We start from the raw sequence: 15,147 nt of genomic DNA, 5'->3' as shown, positions 1-15,147 counted from the left end.
TCAGCATCCCTGGTGTGTTTTTTGAACTTTTAAATTCTGTCTCGTCACATTACGTAACTTTCTTCTGTGCTAGCTGCATAGTCTAGCTAGCTAACCCGGCACACGATTGACATTCAACATTGAAACGCTGTCTGGCTGGTCGTTTGTTGACGACACAACCATTGTGGGCCTCATCTCTGACAGTGACGAGTCAGCCTACAGAGAGGAGGTTGATATCCTGACATCATGGTGTCAGGACAATAACCTCTCTGTCAACGTCAGCAAGACTAAGGAGATTATTGTGGACTATAGGAGGCGGCAGGAGGAGGAGCATGCACCTCTATCAACGGATCCGAACTGGAGAAGGTCAGCTGCTTCAGGTTCCTCGGGTGAACATCAGCAATGATCTCACCTGGTCTGCTCACACGGACAAGGTGGTCAAAGCGGCCCGGAAATGTCTCTTCTTCTTGAGGAGACTGAAGAAGTTTGGCATGGACTCAGTTATCCTCACTAACTTTTACAGAAGCACTATAGAGAGCATACTGACTGGTTGTATCACAGTGTGGTATGGGAGCTGACAGGGACCGCAAGGCCCTATGTAGTGTGGTCCGGTCTGCTGAGTTCATCATCGGCAGGAAGCTCCCAGCCCTACAGGACACGTACCACACATGATGCCTCAGGAAAGCTGGCAGGATTTTAAGGGACTGTTACCACCCATCCTTTCAGTCTTTTTACCCCGTTGCCTTCTGGCAGGCAATACCGAAACATTCGGTCTCGCACACGCAGACTGGACAACAGTTTCTTTCCAAGGGCCATTAGGCTTCTAAATGGACACTGATATGGACATTGATACGCTTCTCACTAGTCACTTTACACACTGTCACTTTCAGCTACTGGTTGCACTATCAGCAATATTGGACTATTGTACTTCACTTGTCTTAAGTTAGTATAGGTTATTATGTGTATTAGAGGTTTAGTATAGACAAGTTTACGCGCCAAATCCCAGGGGGCCGCCATAACTCTACACAAATGCACTTCATTTCCGCCGGAAGTGGTTTGCAAAGCGTCTGCCGGTGTAAACACAGCGATGTCGATGCTAGCTTGGTATCATGGTTCTACTACTTTGACATACTTGTCGTTTGACATTTACTACTGGATAAGTTGCCAACGTCGTCGCCATACTTTTAGCCATCACGGAGTATTGTAAGAAACTGTCAGGAGTCACAAAAGCGCTGATAACTGAGGCCCGAGGTGAAAGGGGAACTTGCCAATAAATCTAACTTTGTGACATAGCAAGCTGATCCTATCGTATCCACGCAATCATCTACGCGGGGCATAGGAAACGATATAGGCACAGTGACATGGTAAACACATGTTCATAATATACATGTAGGCTAATGTTGAACTCTCTATTGTGACATTTTTTGAAAAAAATTGGACGTTCTAAAGGACGCGTTCCAACACACCGGTGTGTTCGTACGCTTCAGGGACCAGCCAAGTCTCAACACACCTTTACAAATGGAATAAGGACATCATAATGGGCTCATAAATGTCACGCGCTTGTCAATGTAAAGCTAAACGTCATACATTGTGAATCCTTTCAAACAAGAGCTTCTTCTGAACGGGGGATTCCAGAAAGCAGGTTATGTGACATACCCGGGTAAGTTAACTCCCCAACTGACACCCAGCATTGTAGCAACATTTCCGGTTATGTTGCATAACCTGCTTTCTGGAATACCCCCTGGACTTCTGTGTCCGTGCTGCAGTGCTATTTGGCAAGCTCAGAAGAGCGCGCTGACACGGAATTCTGCATGCATATAGTTTGTGTTTTCGGTTCAACACTTTTACAAGCGTTGATTGGGATACTGCGTAATTTTTCGGGATTATCAATCTAAATGAATGCACTGACTCATAAAATAAATTGTTAAAACTCAAACTTTTGATTTTACTGGGGCACAGCAGATTTATACTGGGGCACGTGCCCCAGTAAAAAGGGTCTAACGACGCCCCTGGTATTGAGTAAGGTAAACTTTGAAGTTCAATACTTTATTCCATTAAACAGCACAAAACGCTTCTAACAAATGAATGAAGCACCACGCTAGATTCACTGAGAATGTTCGTCTCAAATTTCTCTTTTGCATTATCACTATTGTTTGCGGACATTGGAGTGGTCTGCTGGAGCAGCAGTATGTCAACAGCTGACAGGAGGAGACTAGACAGACTGATCAGGAAGGCCAACACTGTCCTAGGATGCCCCTTGGACACAGTGCAGGTGGTGGGAGAGAGGAGGATGGTAGCAAAGCTATCATCAGTGGTGGACAATGAATCCCAGCCTATGCAGGACACTGTCTCTGCACTGAGTAGCTCCTTCAGTGACCGGCTCCTTCACCCTAAGTGCGTGAAGGAGCAGTACCGCAGGTCCTTCCTTCCTGCTGCTGTAAGACTATACCGGCTCTAAATAGAACACACACAAACACACACATGACTCAACCACTCTAAATAATTCATGGATACACTTAAAGTGCAATAACTTACTGTGCAATATTTATATTTGTTTATGTATATTTGGTCTCCATATGCAACTGGAATTATCTTTTTATATCTTTTTATTATATCTTGTACTAACTTTGTACATTTCTATGTATAATGCTGTCCACTTTGCTGCTGCAATGATCGAATTTCCTCATTGTGGGACAAATAAAGGTATATCTTATCTTAAGTTCAAGAATAGAACCTCTCAAAAATATATTTGTCAAAACTCTTTCTCACCATCTAGAAAAGCACTTCGTTTTGGACCCGGAGTGAGACTGCATAGAAAAGTATGACTGTAACACATTCACAAGAGGCAGGAGTAGACCCAAGCGAAGAGCGCAGATTTATTAAGCAAAGCCAGAAAAAGGAGTAGGCTAGTCGTAAACCGGTGTTCAGGCAGGAGGTCCTGAATCCAGGAGAAGGTAGAGGTTCAAAGGTACCGACAAGGATCAGGCAAGAGGGAACGAGGTCTGGAACAAACAAAGATCGTCAACAACAGGCCAAACAGGAAAACAGATACACGCTCAGAATGTGACAGTAAACTAGTTATACAAGACTTCGCAAGGGACACAAGGGAATAAGGGTATATCTACAGACCAGCTTGATGGGTAACCAGACAGGTGTGTAGGGATAAGTGGGCAACTCTATCCAAGGAGTGGCAGATCGGCAGAAACTTAACAAACCAACTAGACAGTAAACAGGGGAGGGAATTTGGTTTCCAGATTTGAAGGCATCAGTATTCAGGGGAAGGGGAGCACTGGATCGTGACAATGACATTGTGATTACAATGCTGTATCTAGTCAAATAGTTAATATCTAGTTGTCTAGTAATATCTAGACAAATAATTTATATGGAAAATTCCACTCTACATTGTTCACCTGGCAGGTGAGGAAATGGAATAAATACAGGCCACACCTCTCTGCTCTTCTCGCATTACTGAAATAGTGTGTGACACCCTCATTTTCAAATGTCCACATCCTGGTAAGGTGAGTTTATGACTTGTGAGTTGATGACTTGGTAGAGTTATTTGATATATAGTATATTTTAAGTAGTATATTAACGTAGTATATTTTTAAGTAGTATATTTCAAACGTACGTTCTAAATTTCTTGACTGTCCCCCCAGCGTGAGTTCTTTTTGCGCGTGAGTTTGGATCAATCTTTGCTGAAATCAGTTGAAACTATTGTTTTGATGGCTTGAATAGTGAAGAAGGTTTTACAAAAATTTTAAAAGAGGTATGTGCTTTAAAAACAAAATGGTGAGAAAAAGTGTTAAAAGTATATCTGTCATTGTTATGCATTGAGATATTTTCTTACTGTTGAAAATGGAGAAAAAACAGTGATGAAAAGAGTATCTTATTGACTTTCATACATTTTTAATCGTTAAAAGTAGTGGTGGGCCTAGATTAAATTTTTAAATCTAGATTAATCTCACTGTAATCTTGGCGTTAATAGATTAAAATGGCTCATTTGAATTCCCCCGAAGGCATTCAGAATATGTGTGATACCCAAATAATGACTAAAAGTAAGTCTTTGAGAACGGGTTTCTCAAGCCAGGTGGTGCATTAGACCAGGGGCTCATCTCCTGTTTCCAAAATGCATCACAAACTGCTTGAGAAAGCTGTTCTACTATGATAATTGGTGATGAAAATAAATGATGTTCAATAAGATGTACTTGTGTTTATTAACTGTTTATTAGATTAGTTAGCTTGGCTGATAGAGCTGTGCTGGCGGGCTTGCCTCGGTTGCGCTCAAACAGTAGTTTGACGACGACTCATCCCCTGCGCTACGTCAGTGCTTGGCCCGGTGTTGTCGCCCAACTGGTTTCCCCGCTAACTGGTTCCGCATCTGTGCATTCACATATCAGTCTTCCTCTATCACCTGATTCGTCACAAATTCACAAACATATTACTGGCGATTTTCAAGTCGGATCGCATATTTTCTGCGGCGAATTTGAAAGTATGAAAGTATAGGCTACGTGCGCACTACATTACATCCATTCACGACAAAATAAATGGAGACAAAATAAAACATTTGCATGCTCGCATGAAGTGGGATTCGATCGCACTAGAGCAAAAATAGGCATTACACCATAGCCCATTGCTTTACACTGCGAGCTAATGTAGCTTTGAAAAGATCTGCTAAATCGTTACGTATTTATTAACTACGTTGGCCTTCAGGAAACATCTTGTTTTGGCTTCTTCTAAAACAACTGGTTCCCATAGACACTACCCAAATGTAGGCTACTAATCACGTATTTGGGATTGTTTCGAGACAATAGCCCCATTTACCACGACATCAAAGCTCCTTCTGACACCACATATTAAAAATGCATACTAAGAACGTCGCTGCTAACCCAGACAATACGATCAAAATACGCGTAACACAACATGGAAACATTCGTTTCCTATGCGATTTCGTGCGGGTTTCTTCGCTATATCTTTTGAAATCAATTCATTTCATAATGTTATATTCTGAACAAATGTAGTGAGCACTACATTACAGCCATTCACGCCATCGACGGAACTGTCTTTTGACATTGTGTTTCTGCCTCTTTGAGATTATTTGCAACACATCTTAGTTTAGCTCGACTTTTAGCTTGACACGGAGCAGGCTAGTTTCGAAGTATAAGTTACTTTGGTTACGTAGCTAGAACTACAATAAGCCACCTTAATGGAACAGAACTCTCGCTGAAGTAAGCGACACTTGGCGAAATAAGTCTCGCTTTTCTTTCATCGACGTTGATGGAACACCCCCCAGGGGTACAGACCTTTTAAACAAAGACCTCAAGGGACAAACAAACATTTATCAATTTAATTGCTTTTTTGTTGGTACATAGTATTGGATTGTTTTAAAGTATTGATCAATTTATTTTTGCAAGACAAGAAAACAGGGTTTTTTGTTACTAAATTTACATTAATGGATATGAAATTTGCCAAAATTAATTACATAAAATTGATCTTTGATACTTCCATTAAAGGAAAAGAAACCAAATAATACATCTTTCCACAGAAGTACAAAGTTATACATTTAGAGAGATTTAGCCAAAGTTTTTTTAGTATGAGTTCAGTGCCAGAACAGATGAACCACTGTCTCTGGGTGCTCGTCACAAAGTTACAATTAAAAAGTATATCCTTTTTATACTTCCTCATGTAGTGACTTGCAGGATAATATCTATGGACAATCTTAAAGGAAACTTCTTTGATTTTGTTAAATAATAAGTAAGTTTGGGGCAACATCCAGACTTTTTCCCAACAAATATTTTCAACAAAGCAGTTCCAATAGGAAATGACACTGGAAGTAGATACAACATCATGTTGAGACAAGGCACGTATTGTTATTGTAAGGACCAGAGTAAAAACAGATTTTTCCAACTGGTGAGTCAACAGGTGTACTGGCAGGGGGTAGGTTCTGAGGGTCAGGCCTTAACACATTCCTAAATAATAGTGCAACATCTGAGGGGATGGCATCCATAATAATTGCAAAATCCTTAGGAGTGACAGGGATCTTGTAAGTAATAAGTAATAAGAACTCCTCATAACTCAGTAGAAACCCCTCCTCATTAACAAGTTATCTCACCAAAAGTATATTATTTTGAAACCAATATTCTAAAAATAATGATTTGTTTTTGTACAATATGTCTCAATTATTCCATATATAATATTTGTGCGGGGAAAAATTGTGCTTAGAAATTAATGACCATGATAGGAAAGCCTGCCTATGAAAAGCAGAGTTTAACTGGGATTTTGTCAATATTATAATTGCAACCCAACATAAATTGAAGGCCACCAAAGGAAAGAAAAACATGATGGGGAATAAGTGGGGGTCTGCTTTCAACACATTTTACTAAGGATGGGACGTATGGAACTGACGCATCGATGCTTGTGTCGCAAAACCAATACGCACAGTTTCGAAAAAGTGTTTTGGAGCTTGTATCAAATTACGATAACCACGTGATTGATGACGTTCAATGCTTCAAACGTCACAAACTGGTTCGAAGTTTTGCCGCTCTTCAGAGCCAGACAAATCACACATTGCCCGAGAAGCGGCACCTCAAACCAACATGACTCCAGGCATCGCTCGAGTTTCTTCCATTGGTCATTATGATTTAGCCTAATCCGTATTGTAATAATTATAAATCCGTTCACTTATGAAAATGACGTCATCATATTTAGAGTGTTGTGTTATTTTATTGAAATGAAACATAACATGATGGGACTAGGTACTCTATACAGTGCCCAGAAAACAAATGTTGATGATTCGTCAACATTGTCAACAGTAATAATAATTAGTAATAATAAAGTCCACCCAGTTCACAATAGGCCTACATATCACAAATGTTAAGAATAAGAAATAATATATATTTTAAAATATATATTGTATTTTATATTTAAATTGTTTTATTCTTAGATTTCTTAGTTCTTAGGAATAGTTAAACTTCTGTACCTTTACTTAATTTAAGATTCGTATATGTTTAGTGTTTGCACCACAGTAAATTCCGTGTTTGTATAACATACATGGCGAATAAACCGAATTCTGATATTGAACCGAATTCTGATTCTGATAATCACTGTAATTTAGTTTAATTTATATAAAGACCGTATTGTATAAAGACCGTCCACCGGCATCAACAAGTAACAACTTTTTCGGTGGTGTAGCTGGTTACGATACGATACGATGAACTTTATTGTCCCGCACAGGGAAATTTGTCTTGGTCTCTGTGGTGCGTCATAAATGCCTTGACAGTCACAATAACAACAAACAATACATCCTCAGCCAAACATTATCAACAGTTACATAACAGTATTGCACATATCCCATAACTTAACACATACATACACCTCATAATAATACATGCTAAAAGATCACCGTAATAAAGGCACTATAAAAATTATTACATAGATAATAAACGCCTGGAAAACTGTAACCAAGGTCCATGTTTTCTATGTCAACATCAACTTACTTTTTGTTCTGCATAATGTGTCTGACTTTGATAGGAGTCAGACTTTTTAAATAGTTTGTGTTCACCATGAATTATAAAATGACTTCATGACCAGTTTTGTGTGGTTATTTTCATTATTTAGCCATTTCAAGATTGATCATCACACAGTTCCATTATGTGACAGTACCATCCATAAATTTGAAAAGTACATGGTGGGTACAAAGTACACAATTACCATCATAGCAACTGAATTACAACTCAGCAAGGAACTTCTATTCAGCTGAGATAATGGAGTGGACTCCACAAAAAGATCACTTTAGTAATGTTGTGTTGTGTCTCTGTCCAAGACTCAATAGAACAACAACATACAGTTAAAGGCCATAACTATAAACCTGACTTCTCCTAAGTATAGCATGTCAGAGAAATCTATGTGAAGTCTATGTGAGTCCAGATAAAGTAGAAAGCCTTCCATTTCAAACCATGGACTAACAATCAAAAGTAAATGTTTGTACAACACCATTTCTTCTATGCTAGAATGTATCTGTTGATAATCAAATGTAGTATAATATCAGGCCACAATGAATTGTAGTGGTACACAGTGTAGTTCATGATGTTGAGTCTTGTCGACACATTAAACTACATTTGATGCAGGCATTAAAACCCAAGGATACTGATCCTTAGGCCTACTTGATTACAGAATTGACTCCAAATACATAACATCGGTCTTAATTTCTCCATATCACTCACCATCTGCAACAAATTATATATCAACAAACCAATATTGTTATGTATTGTTTAAAGTTATTGATGTATTGTAATAGCTGTATTTTCTGACACACAGACATGATGAAGTCAACTTCCCAAAGGACAGTACTACCGCCTGCATTGGTTTGCATCTTTGTGGTGGTGTGCTCCTTTTTTGTATTGTTAACATACTACAAACCCAACATCAACTCAGTGTTGTGCATGGACAGAGAAGCAAATGAGAATGCTACCTGTGTCTGCCAAAATGGGCTAAATCGAGAGGGGAATCAGACTGAGGTCCCAGGCCAAACCACACCACAACCCCAGAAGACAGGCAAGCAGAACTCCCAAGTAATCCTCAGAGCTGACAATTCAGAACCGGACACTATTCTCCTGATCTGGATGTGGCCATTTGGACAATCTTTTGACCTTCATTCATGTGCTGATTTCAATGTTCAAGGTTGTCGCTTGACAGACAACAAGAGCCTTTATAATAATGCACATGGAGTCATCTTTCATCACCGGGACATCCATGAAGATCTGGGCAACATGCCACAAAATCCACGTCCCTTGTTCCAGAAATGGGTGTGGTTCAATGCTGAATCACCTGCCAACTCTAAAAGATTTCCCAAGTTGGATAACCTGTTTAATATGACCTCAAATTATCGACAGGACTCCTCTGTACCTGTTCCTTATGGATCCTTAGTTGAGGTAACAGCTGTGGACAAACACTTTGAGCTGCCAAAGAAGAATACATTGGTGTGCTGGATTGTGAGCAACTGGCACCCATCCTTCAGAAGAGTTGAGGTCTACAATGAGCTGAGTAAGCATGTCAAAGTAGAGGCCTATGGACAACACTTTGGTACATACGTAAACAACGAAAACTATACAAAAATAATTTCTGGATGCAAATTTTACCTGTCCTTTGAAAATTCAGTCTTCCAAGACTACATCACTGAGAAGTTGTACAATGCCATGAGTTTGGGAGCTGTCCCAGTAGTTTTGGGCCCATCCAGGCAAAACTATGAGGAATTCATTCCAGCGGACTCTTTTCTTCATGTGGATGACTTCCCCAATCAAAAGGAACTGGCAGATCGGCTGCTTTTCCTTGACAAGAATGATGGAGAGTACATGAAGTACCACAGCTGGAGGAAAAACTATAAAGTTAAGGGATGGTATTTTGGACTACAACATGCATGTCGATCATGTGACTACATTAGACGGGAGAAAATATACAAAACTATTAACAATCTAATTCAATGGTATTGGGGCTGACCAGGCTGTTTGTAGTAATCAAAATGTTCAGGGGCGCCATATAGGGAGGAAAAGTTAGGACGATTCTAAGGGCCCCCAACTGACAGGGGCCTCAAAAAACAGGTAAAAACTCATATTAAATTATATACCTGATATATCATATAAACCATCATCATTGAGTATATATAGTATATATTTCAAATAAAATAATACAATTAATGATCTTTTTGTTTTTACTTGTGTTTGGCAATCAAAGTTAAATATCCCCATTGACCAAAAAGTAAACATCCATATTGACCGACCACCCCCCTGTATTGGCATGAAATGGTCTGTTCCTGCTTGACGGTGTTTAGTTGCAGTCAGTAGATACGCTAGTCGCCAGAAATAGTGATCACAATGTCGCCTAGTAAACATAAATCGGGTTTTCAAAAAAAGATCAGAGAAAAAAGAGAGAGGAAAGACAAATTAGGTTTTTAATCTGTAACCCAGTTGTTCACCAAAAAAGGTGGGTAGCCAGTGTAGCGGGGTTTGCTCGTTTAAAGATAGAAATACTTAATTTATCATAAAGTCTGGGGCACCACCCTAATATTGGTTTAGGACATTAGGGAATCCTATGTTTAATATGTAATAATAAGTCTCATCTTTAGGAATGAATTTATTCTAAGAGTAGAGCCAATCGTAACATCAGTGAACACGCACGTCAAAATATCTTTACAATGAATTTATTCAAGTAAGGTAAACAGATCTTATGAAAAGTTGGATTATGGGTTTGATATGAGAGATTGGTTTCAATGAACAGAATGAAATGGTCTAACTTAAAGAAAGGCAGAAATTGTACAGTCAGTGATTACATCCTTACAAATCATAAACAGAGCTCACGCCAATGCCATGTCGAGGAGGAAAGAGCGTTAGCCATAGTTACGTTTGATCAGGGGTTGATCAATGATGTTGAGGGCGGTTTGCGCCAAAGGTCCATTTGAAGAATCTGAAGTCACAGCGCGGCTGCGCTGGGTCATGTGACTGAGTCTGCGGGATCTCAGTGAAGTCGCATTTGGAATTGCGTTTTTGGTTCTTCTGTTGAAACGTCCAGATAGTGTCGCGATCACTATAAAGTTGAATCTCAGGAGAAGCTTGGCGACGTCCTTGGAACGCCAATCCTGATGGCGTTCATGCCATGGTCGGTTTCGCTGGAGTCCGAGATTGATGGTCATCTTAGGGCTTTATACAGTTCGAGGGAGGACCCGTCTGGGGTCAGATGTGGATTGGGGGAAGCTGGGTTCTCAACTCCCCCCTCCTTCCTTCACACCTACCAAAGGTGTGATCTGATCTCTGGCTGGTTCATTCGATTGGTTCAAATATTGTTCTGGACATCTTGGTACAGTTACAAAATATAGTTGAATGATTGTTTTATTATGATAGCTTCATGTAGATACCAAGAATGACGTGGTTATCTTTCAGGAAGAAGGAGTTGTTACTAGAATCAAGATTTCAGTGAACACAACATTAAAACAAAGTAACAAACATAACACAAATATCCCTCTCATAATTCTCCACCTTGTACTCTTGTGGTAAAGTCTCAAGAACTTTCCTCAAAAGTTCTGATCAAGGTATGTTCTTTGTTCAAATCGCCGCCGAAACGGATAGCAAATGGTCGCTGGAGACGTGTTGTCTAAATCAGGTCCTTTGAAGCTTGCAAGCTAGAGGGCTGATTTGGTAGATTGGGGAGGTCGTCCCCCCATTCTATGGTTCCTTTGCATCGGCGTTTGGTGGGTAATCAGCATACTGAGGGTGTCACAAGGGCTGATTCTGATGTGATTGAATCACTCTTCAGGTGTGGCAAGATGTTGGCTCCGTGTGGTCTTGTGGACCTCACTACACCAGTAGTCTGTGGTATTAAAGGGGTCATTGATTGCAAAACCGAATTTACCTTGTCACAGTTGAATAATGACAATTCAGTGGGTAAAATGGACATACAGTGAACCTCTAAGTCCATTGACACATCTTTCCTATGCAAATTTAACAATAAAAAAAAAATAGCTGTAAAACGGTAGGTTTTGAAAAAGCCACTGAACTGACGTCAATTCTGTGGCTCCACCTTTTTGGCTCTGGTCTGTAGCTTTTGTCTCGCCCCAAAATTTGCTGCGCGCTGTTCTGTGTACTTCCACGGAAATACAAAGAAGAACGTTTTTCGAATTTGGGACAACATATTAGGGTATCAAATGAAATATGTCAATAGTTTAGTCATAAATAACCTGATTAAAAGTGAAAAAGTCACATTTATAACAACACAAAACCTAAGTGATGTATCCTAGGCAATTTTTAGCAGAAGGAATTAGAGGCCAAGGTTGCTAACCGTCAGAGCTGTGTGTAGTGGGCCTTGTAATTTGGGTCAGATTATTTTATGTCAATAATATCCTGAAAAATTAGTAATAATAAAAGCCATGTTTTTAAAACATTGAAGTAAAAGCATATTCAGGCCTTGTGTGGTAGACTCCCGGAACTTCCGGGAGACTTGGGATGTCTGTTAAGTGAGCTATCAAGCAGTAAACCTATCTTACTGTTAATGTATGTAGGTGTAGACTATTCTGCACTTTGCCTAATCTACAAATTGTTCTCATTTAAACATGAAACTAATTCATTTTGCGGAATAGAATGGCACCCAGGAAAGAGACAGACAGACCAAGGCAGAGTGAAGTGCAAGGGAGAGTGAACAAACAGGGAAAAGTAAAGGGCAAGTACAACATGTGGAAGGAGAACAGAATGAAGGGAGCATTGCAGGAGTACAGATAACTGGAAAGTGCAGGCAACAGACCTAAGCTCCGTTATCTTGCCAGGGCCTGGAATGTCCCAAAATCCACCCTCCAAAGACAGGTTAAAGGTGTGATAGAAGGACATAAGCATGTAGCAGGAAGAAAGCCAGTTCTATCAGAGCAGGAGGAGGCTAATTTAGCAGACATTATCGAAAACCTAGCAAGACGAGGTTTTCCCATGAGGAAGCCAGAAATCCAGAAGCTTGCATTTCAGTTTGCACATGGCAAATGGACTAACAGGCTTCTCTGAGGGCAAAGGTCAGGCAGGCCACTATTGTTTCAACGCCTTCATGAAGAGGCATTGCCGTCTTGGCCTGAGGAAGCCAGAGGCTGCTTGTTTCAACCCGGTAGTTGTCGGCCTATGGTTTAAGACCTATGAGGATATCATCACTGACCTTGGCATTCAAGATGTTCCTTCTCATCTGTGGAACTGTGATCAGACTGGTTTACAGGATCATTTTGTATCCTCGAGGGTGGTGTCGCCAGTAGGCTCTCCTTGCTTTGAGGTCACTGCGACTGAGCGAGGGGAGACCACCACCCTACTAGCAAGTCTCAACGCAGCTGGAATCCATCCTCTGGACCCAGCTCACATTGACAAGGGTCTGTTTGCTCCAAGTCTGACAACTGACAGAGAGGAAACTCCTGCTGTTGACAGAGAGGAAGCTCTTGCTGCTGACGGAGAGGAAGCTCCTGCTGCTGACGGAGAGGAAGCTCCTGCAACTAACAGCACTGACACTGAAGAGATGGAACATGTCTTTATTCCACAGTTGGACACCCCCCTTGATCTCAACCTGGATGTGTCAGCAACAGTTGACCTAGATGTTTTTTTTTTCATCTGACTTGTGGGAAAGACAATGGAATACTCGATGATTATGAATCATACCTTTTACAAGGACTGCCTTTGATTGTGACACGAGAAAGACGTTTGTGGGTTATAGGAAAAGTCAATAGGCCAATGTAATGTTGTAATGTTCCGATGAAATTGTTGATGACTAGACATCTTTTTTAACGTTTTTTGTTTGTTTGTTTTCAATAAGGCCCAACGACTCTGGCCCAGCCTAATGGCCAGGTTTCGAATGACTAGGCTACCATTTCAGGACAAGTGTCAGTTGATCACTTTTATAAGTTGATAAATAAATGTTTGGAAATGTTTTAATTAGACCTAGTCTCATGGTCTAGTAGCCTAGATAGGACAAAATATGAATAAAATGTATTCCTGCTCAAGGCCTCATTTATCTTAGTCAATAGTCTAAATCTGATGTTTGTGTACGTAATAATATGTTAAATATAACCAAATCAGAAGATAACACAATGCACAGCCTTAAAGATATATTTATGGTAAAATGTTATTTTTAATGTTTAATTATTGTTCAATACATTAATCTACACCCATGAGTCTGTGTCCCAAATTACCAAACAATAGACTTAATGTTTGACTATATTATAAATGAATCAAAATCTGGGTTCATGAGGAAACGACATATTGCAAATAATATTAGATTAGTGCTAGATTTATTGGATTATAATGAGTTTATCACTGACAACAGCTTCATTCTGGTTTTTCCATTTTTATAAGGGGTTTGACTCGCTTGAACATTTACATGTATTCATTAAAGAATATATTGTGCTTATTAAAGTTATGCATTGTGTTTATTAAAGTTATGAACTTAGAAGTGTGCTCAGGCTTAAACATTGGGTCTCACACTGGGTGTGGGAAGCAGGCTGTTCTTTGTGTCTCTATCTCTTCATTTTCAGAAACAACCTTGAAACCGGGTGGAGACGGCACCCGAGCAGGTGGGACGCGTAGGCAAGAACAACTCCCTGATGCACGAGAGAACAAGCTCAACCCTTTTTTGATACTTGTGTTTCAATTGCACTGTATAAATATATGCTGGGGAGGGACAGATAGCCAGTTGGACTTCGTGAACCAGCCCAAACTCTGTTGCGGGTAGGGAAACTTAGACAACCCCAGAGCTCTGTACTTGTTGATTTCCAACTGCTGCATTAAAGCTGATATTATCGGACCTCTGCGACTCCAGACCACTCTTTCTAGAACACAGATTTGTGTCATTGGATACCATCATTACATATTGGAATAGACACATAGAATAAGAATCCTTCAAATGGTGACCCCAACGCTGAAAAGAGGGAGTCCAGAGGGTTCCGGCCCGACCGACGGATCGGGGGAGAGACCCATACACCGGTACGAGGAGGCAGACGTAATCGTCAGAGGCGCCTCAACATAAAAAAAGGTAAGCAGACACCTGTTAATTCAAAGTACTGCTATTCGGAACTGAGAACCAAATTTAGACGATTACTATGTTTCATCGTACCTAGTCAAACCAACAGTGGTGGGAAATCAACCGTTTTTGTGTTTTGTCCTTGTCCAAGGGGAGGTTCGAGTCCTTTCCAGGGGTTAGAGTCCCTAAACTCGTTGTCCTTGTCCAAGGGGAGGTTCGAGTCCTTTCCAGGGGTTAGAGTCCCTAAACTCGTTGTCCTTGTCCAAGGGGAGGTTCGAGTCCTTTCCAGGGGTTAGAGTCCCTAAACTCGTTGTCCTTGTCCAAGGGGAGGTTAGAGTCCTTTCCAGGGGTTAGAGTCCCTAAACTCGTTGTCTTTGTCTTTTTCACTGTCTATTTGTGTGGAGTCGGGTTGAGCTGAACGGTATTTTAAACAGATCTGTCGTTCTTTAAAAAATAAAATAAAAAATAAAAAGATCCACTAGGTGTCCTCCAAGGACCATAATTGCCTTCGGTGCAAAGTCTAACACGTTTTTAAATTGTGAAATCACTCACTTTTATCAATCTCGTGCTTTTTTCTTTGACCAAGAAGTTACAGAAATCCCGAGGAGAGTTGGAGAAAGGTGGGGGCTAAAAGAGTCCTGTTACTTG

The 15,147-nt window shown here is 40.3% G+C and overlaps 1 protein-coding gene across 2 annotated transcripts; it reads left to right on the top strand.

The window, feature by feature from the left end:
• The first annotated feature begins 3,454 nt into the window (after positions 1-3,454).
• LOC134023083 (4-galactosyl-N-acetylglucosaminide 3-alpha-L-fucosyltransferase 9-like) lies at positions 3,455-12,315 on the top strand. Of its 2 annotated transcripts, none has more exons than XM_062464909.1 (2): positions 3,455-3,497; positions 8,293-12,315. In XM_062464909.1, exon 2 carries the CDS (start codon positions 8,295-8,297, stop codon positions 9,468-9,470), a length of 1,176 nt encoding a protein of 391 aa, XP_062320893.1. In that variant the 5' UTR covers positions 3,455-3,497; positions 8,293-8,294; the 3' UTR covers positions 9,471-12,315. The 2 variants fall into 2 exon arrangements, with proteins under 2 accessions (XP_062320893.1, XP_062320894.1); XM_062464910.1 differs by lacking the exon at positions 3,455-3,497 and adding an exon at positions 3,504-3,745.
• The last annotated feature ends 2,832 nt before the right edge of the window (positions 12,316-15,147 follow it).

The sequence above is a fragment of the Osmerus eperlanus genome, chromosome 7, assembly GCF_963692335.1.
Source record: "Osmerus eperlanus chromosome 7, fOsmEpe2.1, whole genome shotgun sequence".
NCBI classification, from domain to species: Eukaryota; Metazoa; Chordata; class Actinopteri; order Osmeriformes; family Osmeridae; genus Osmerus; species Osmerus eperlanus.
The sequence above is the reverse complement of the archived record's forward strand: the minus strand, read 5'-3'. Positions and strand labels throughout refer to the sequence as shown.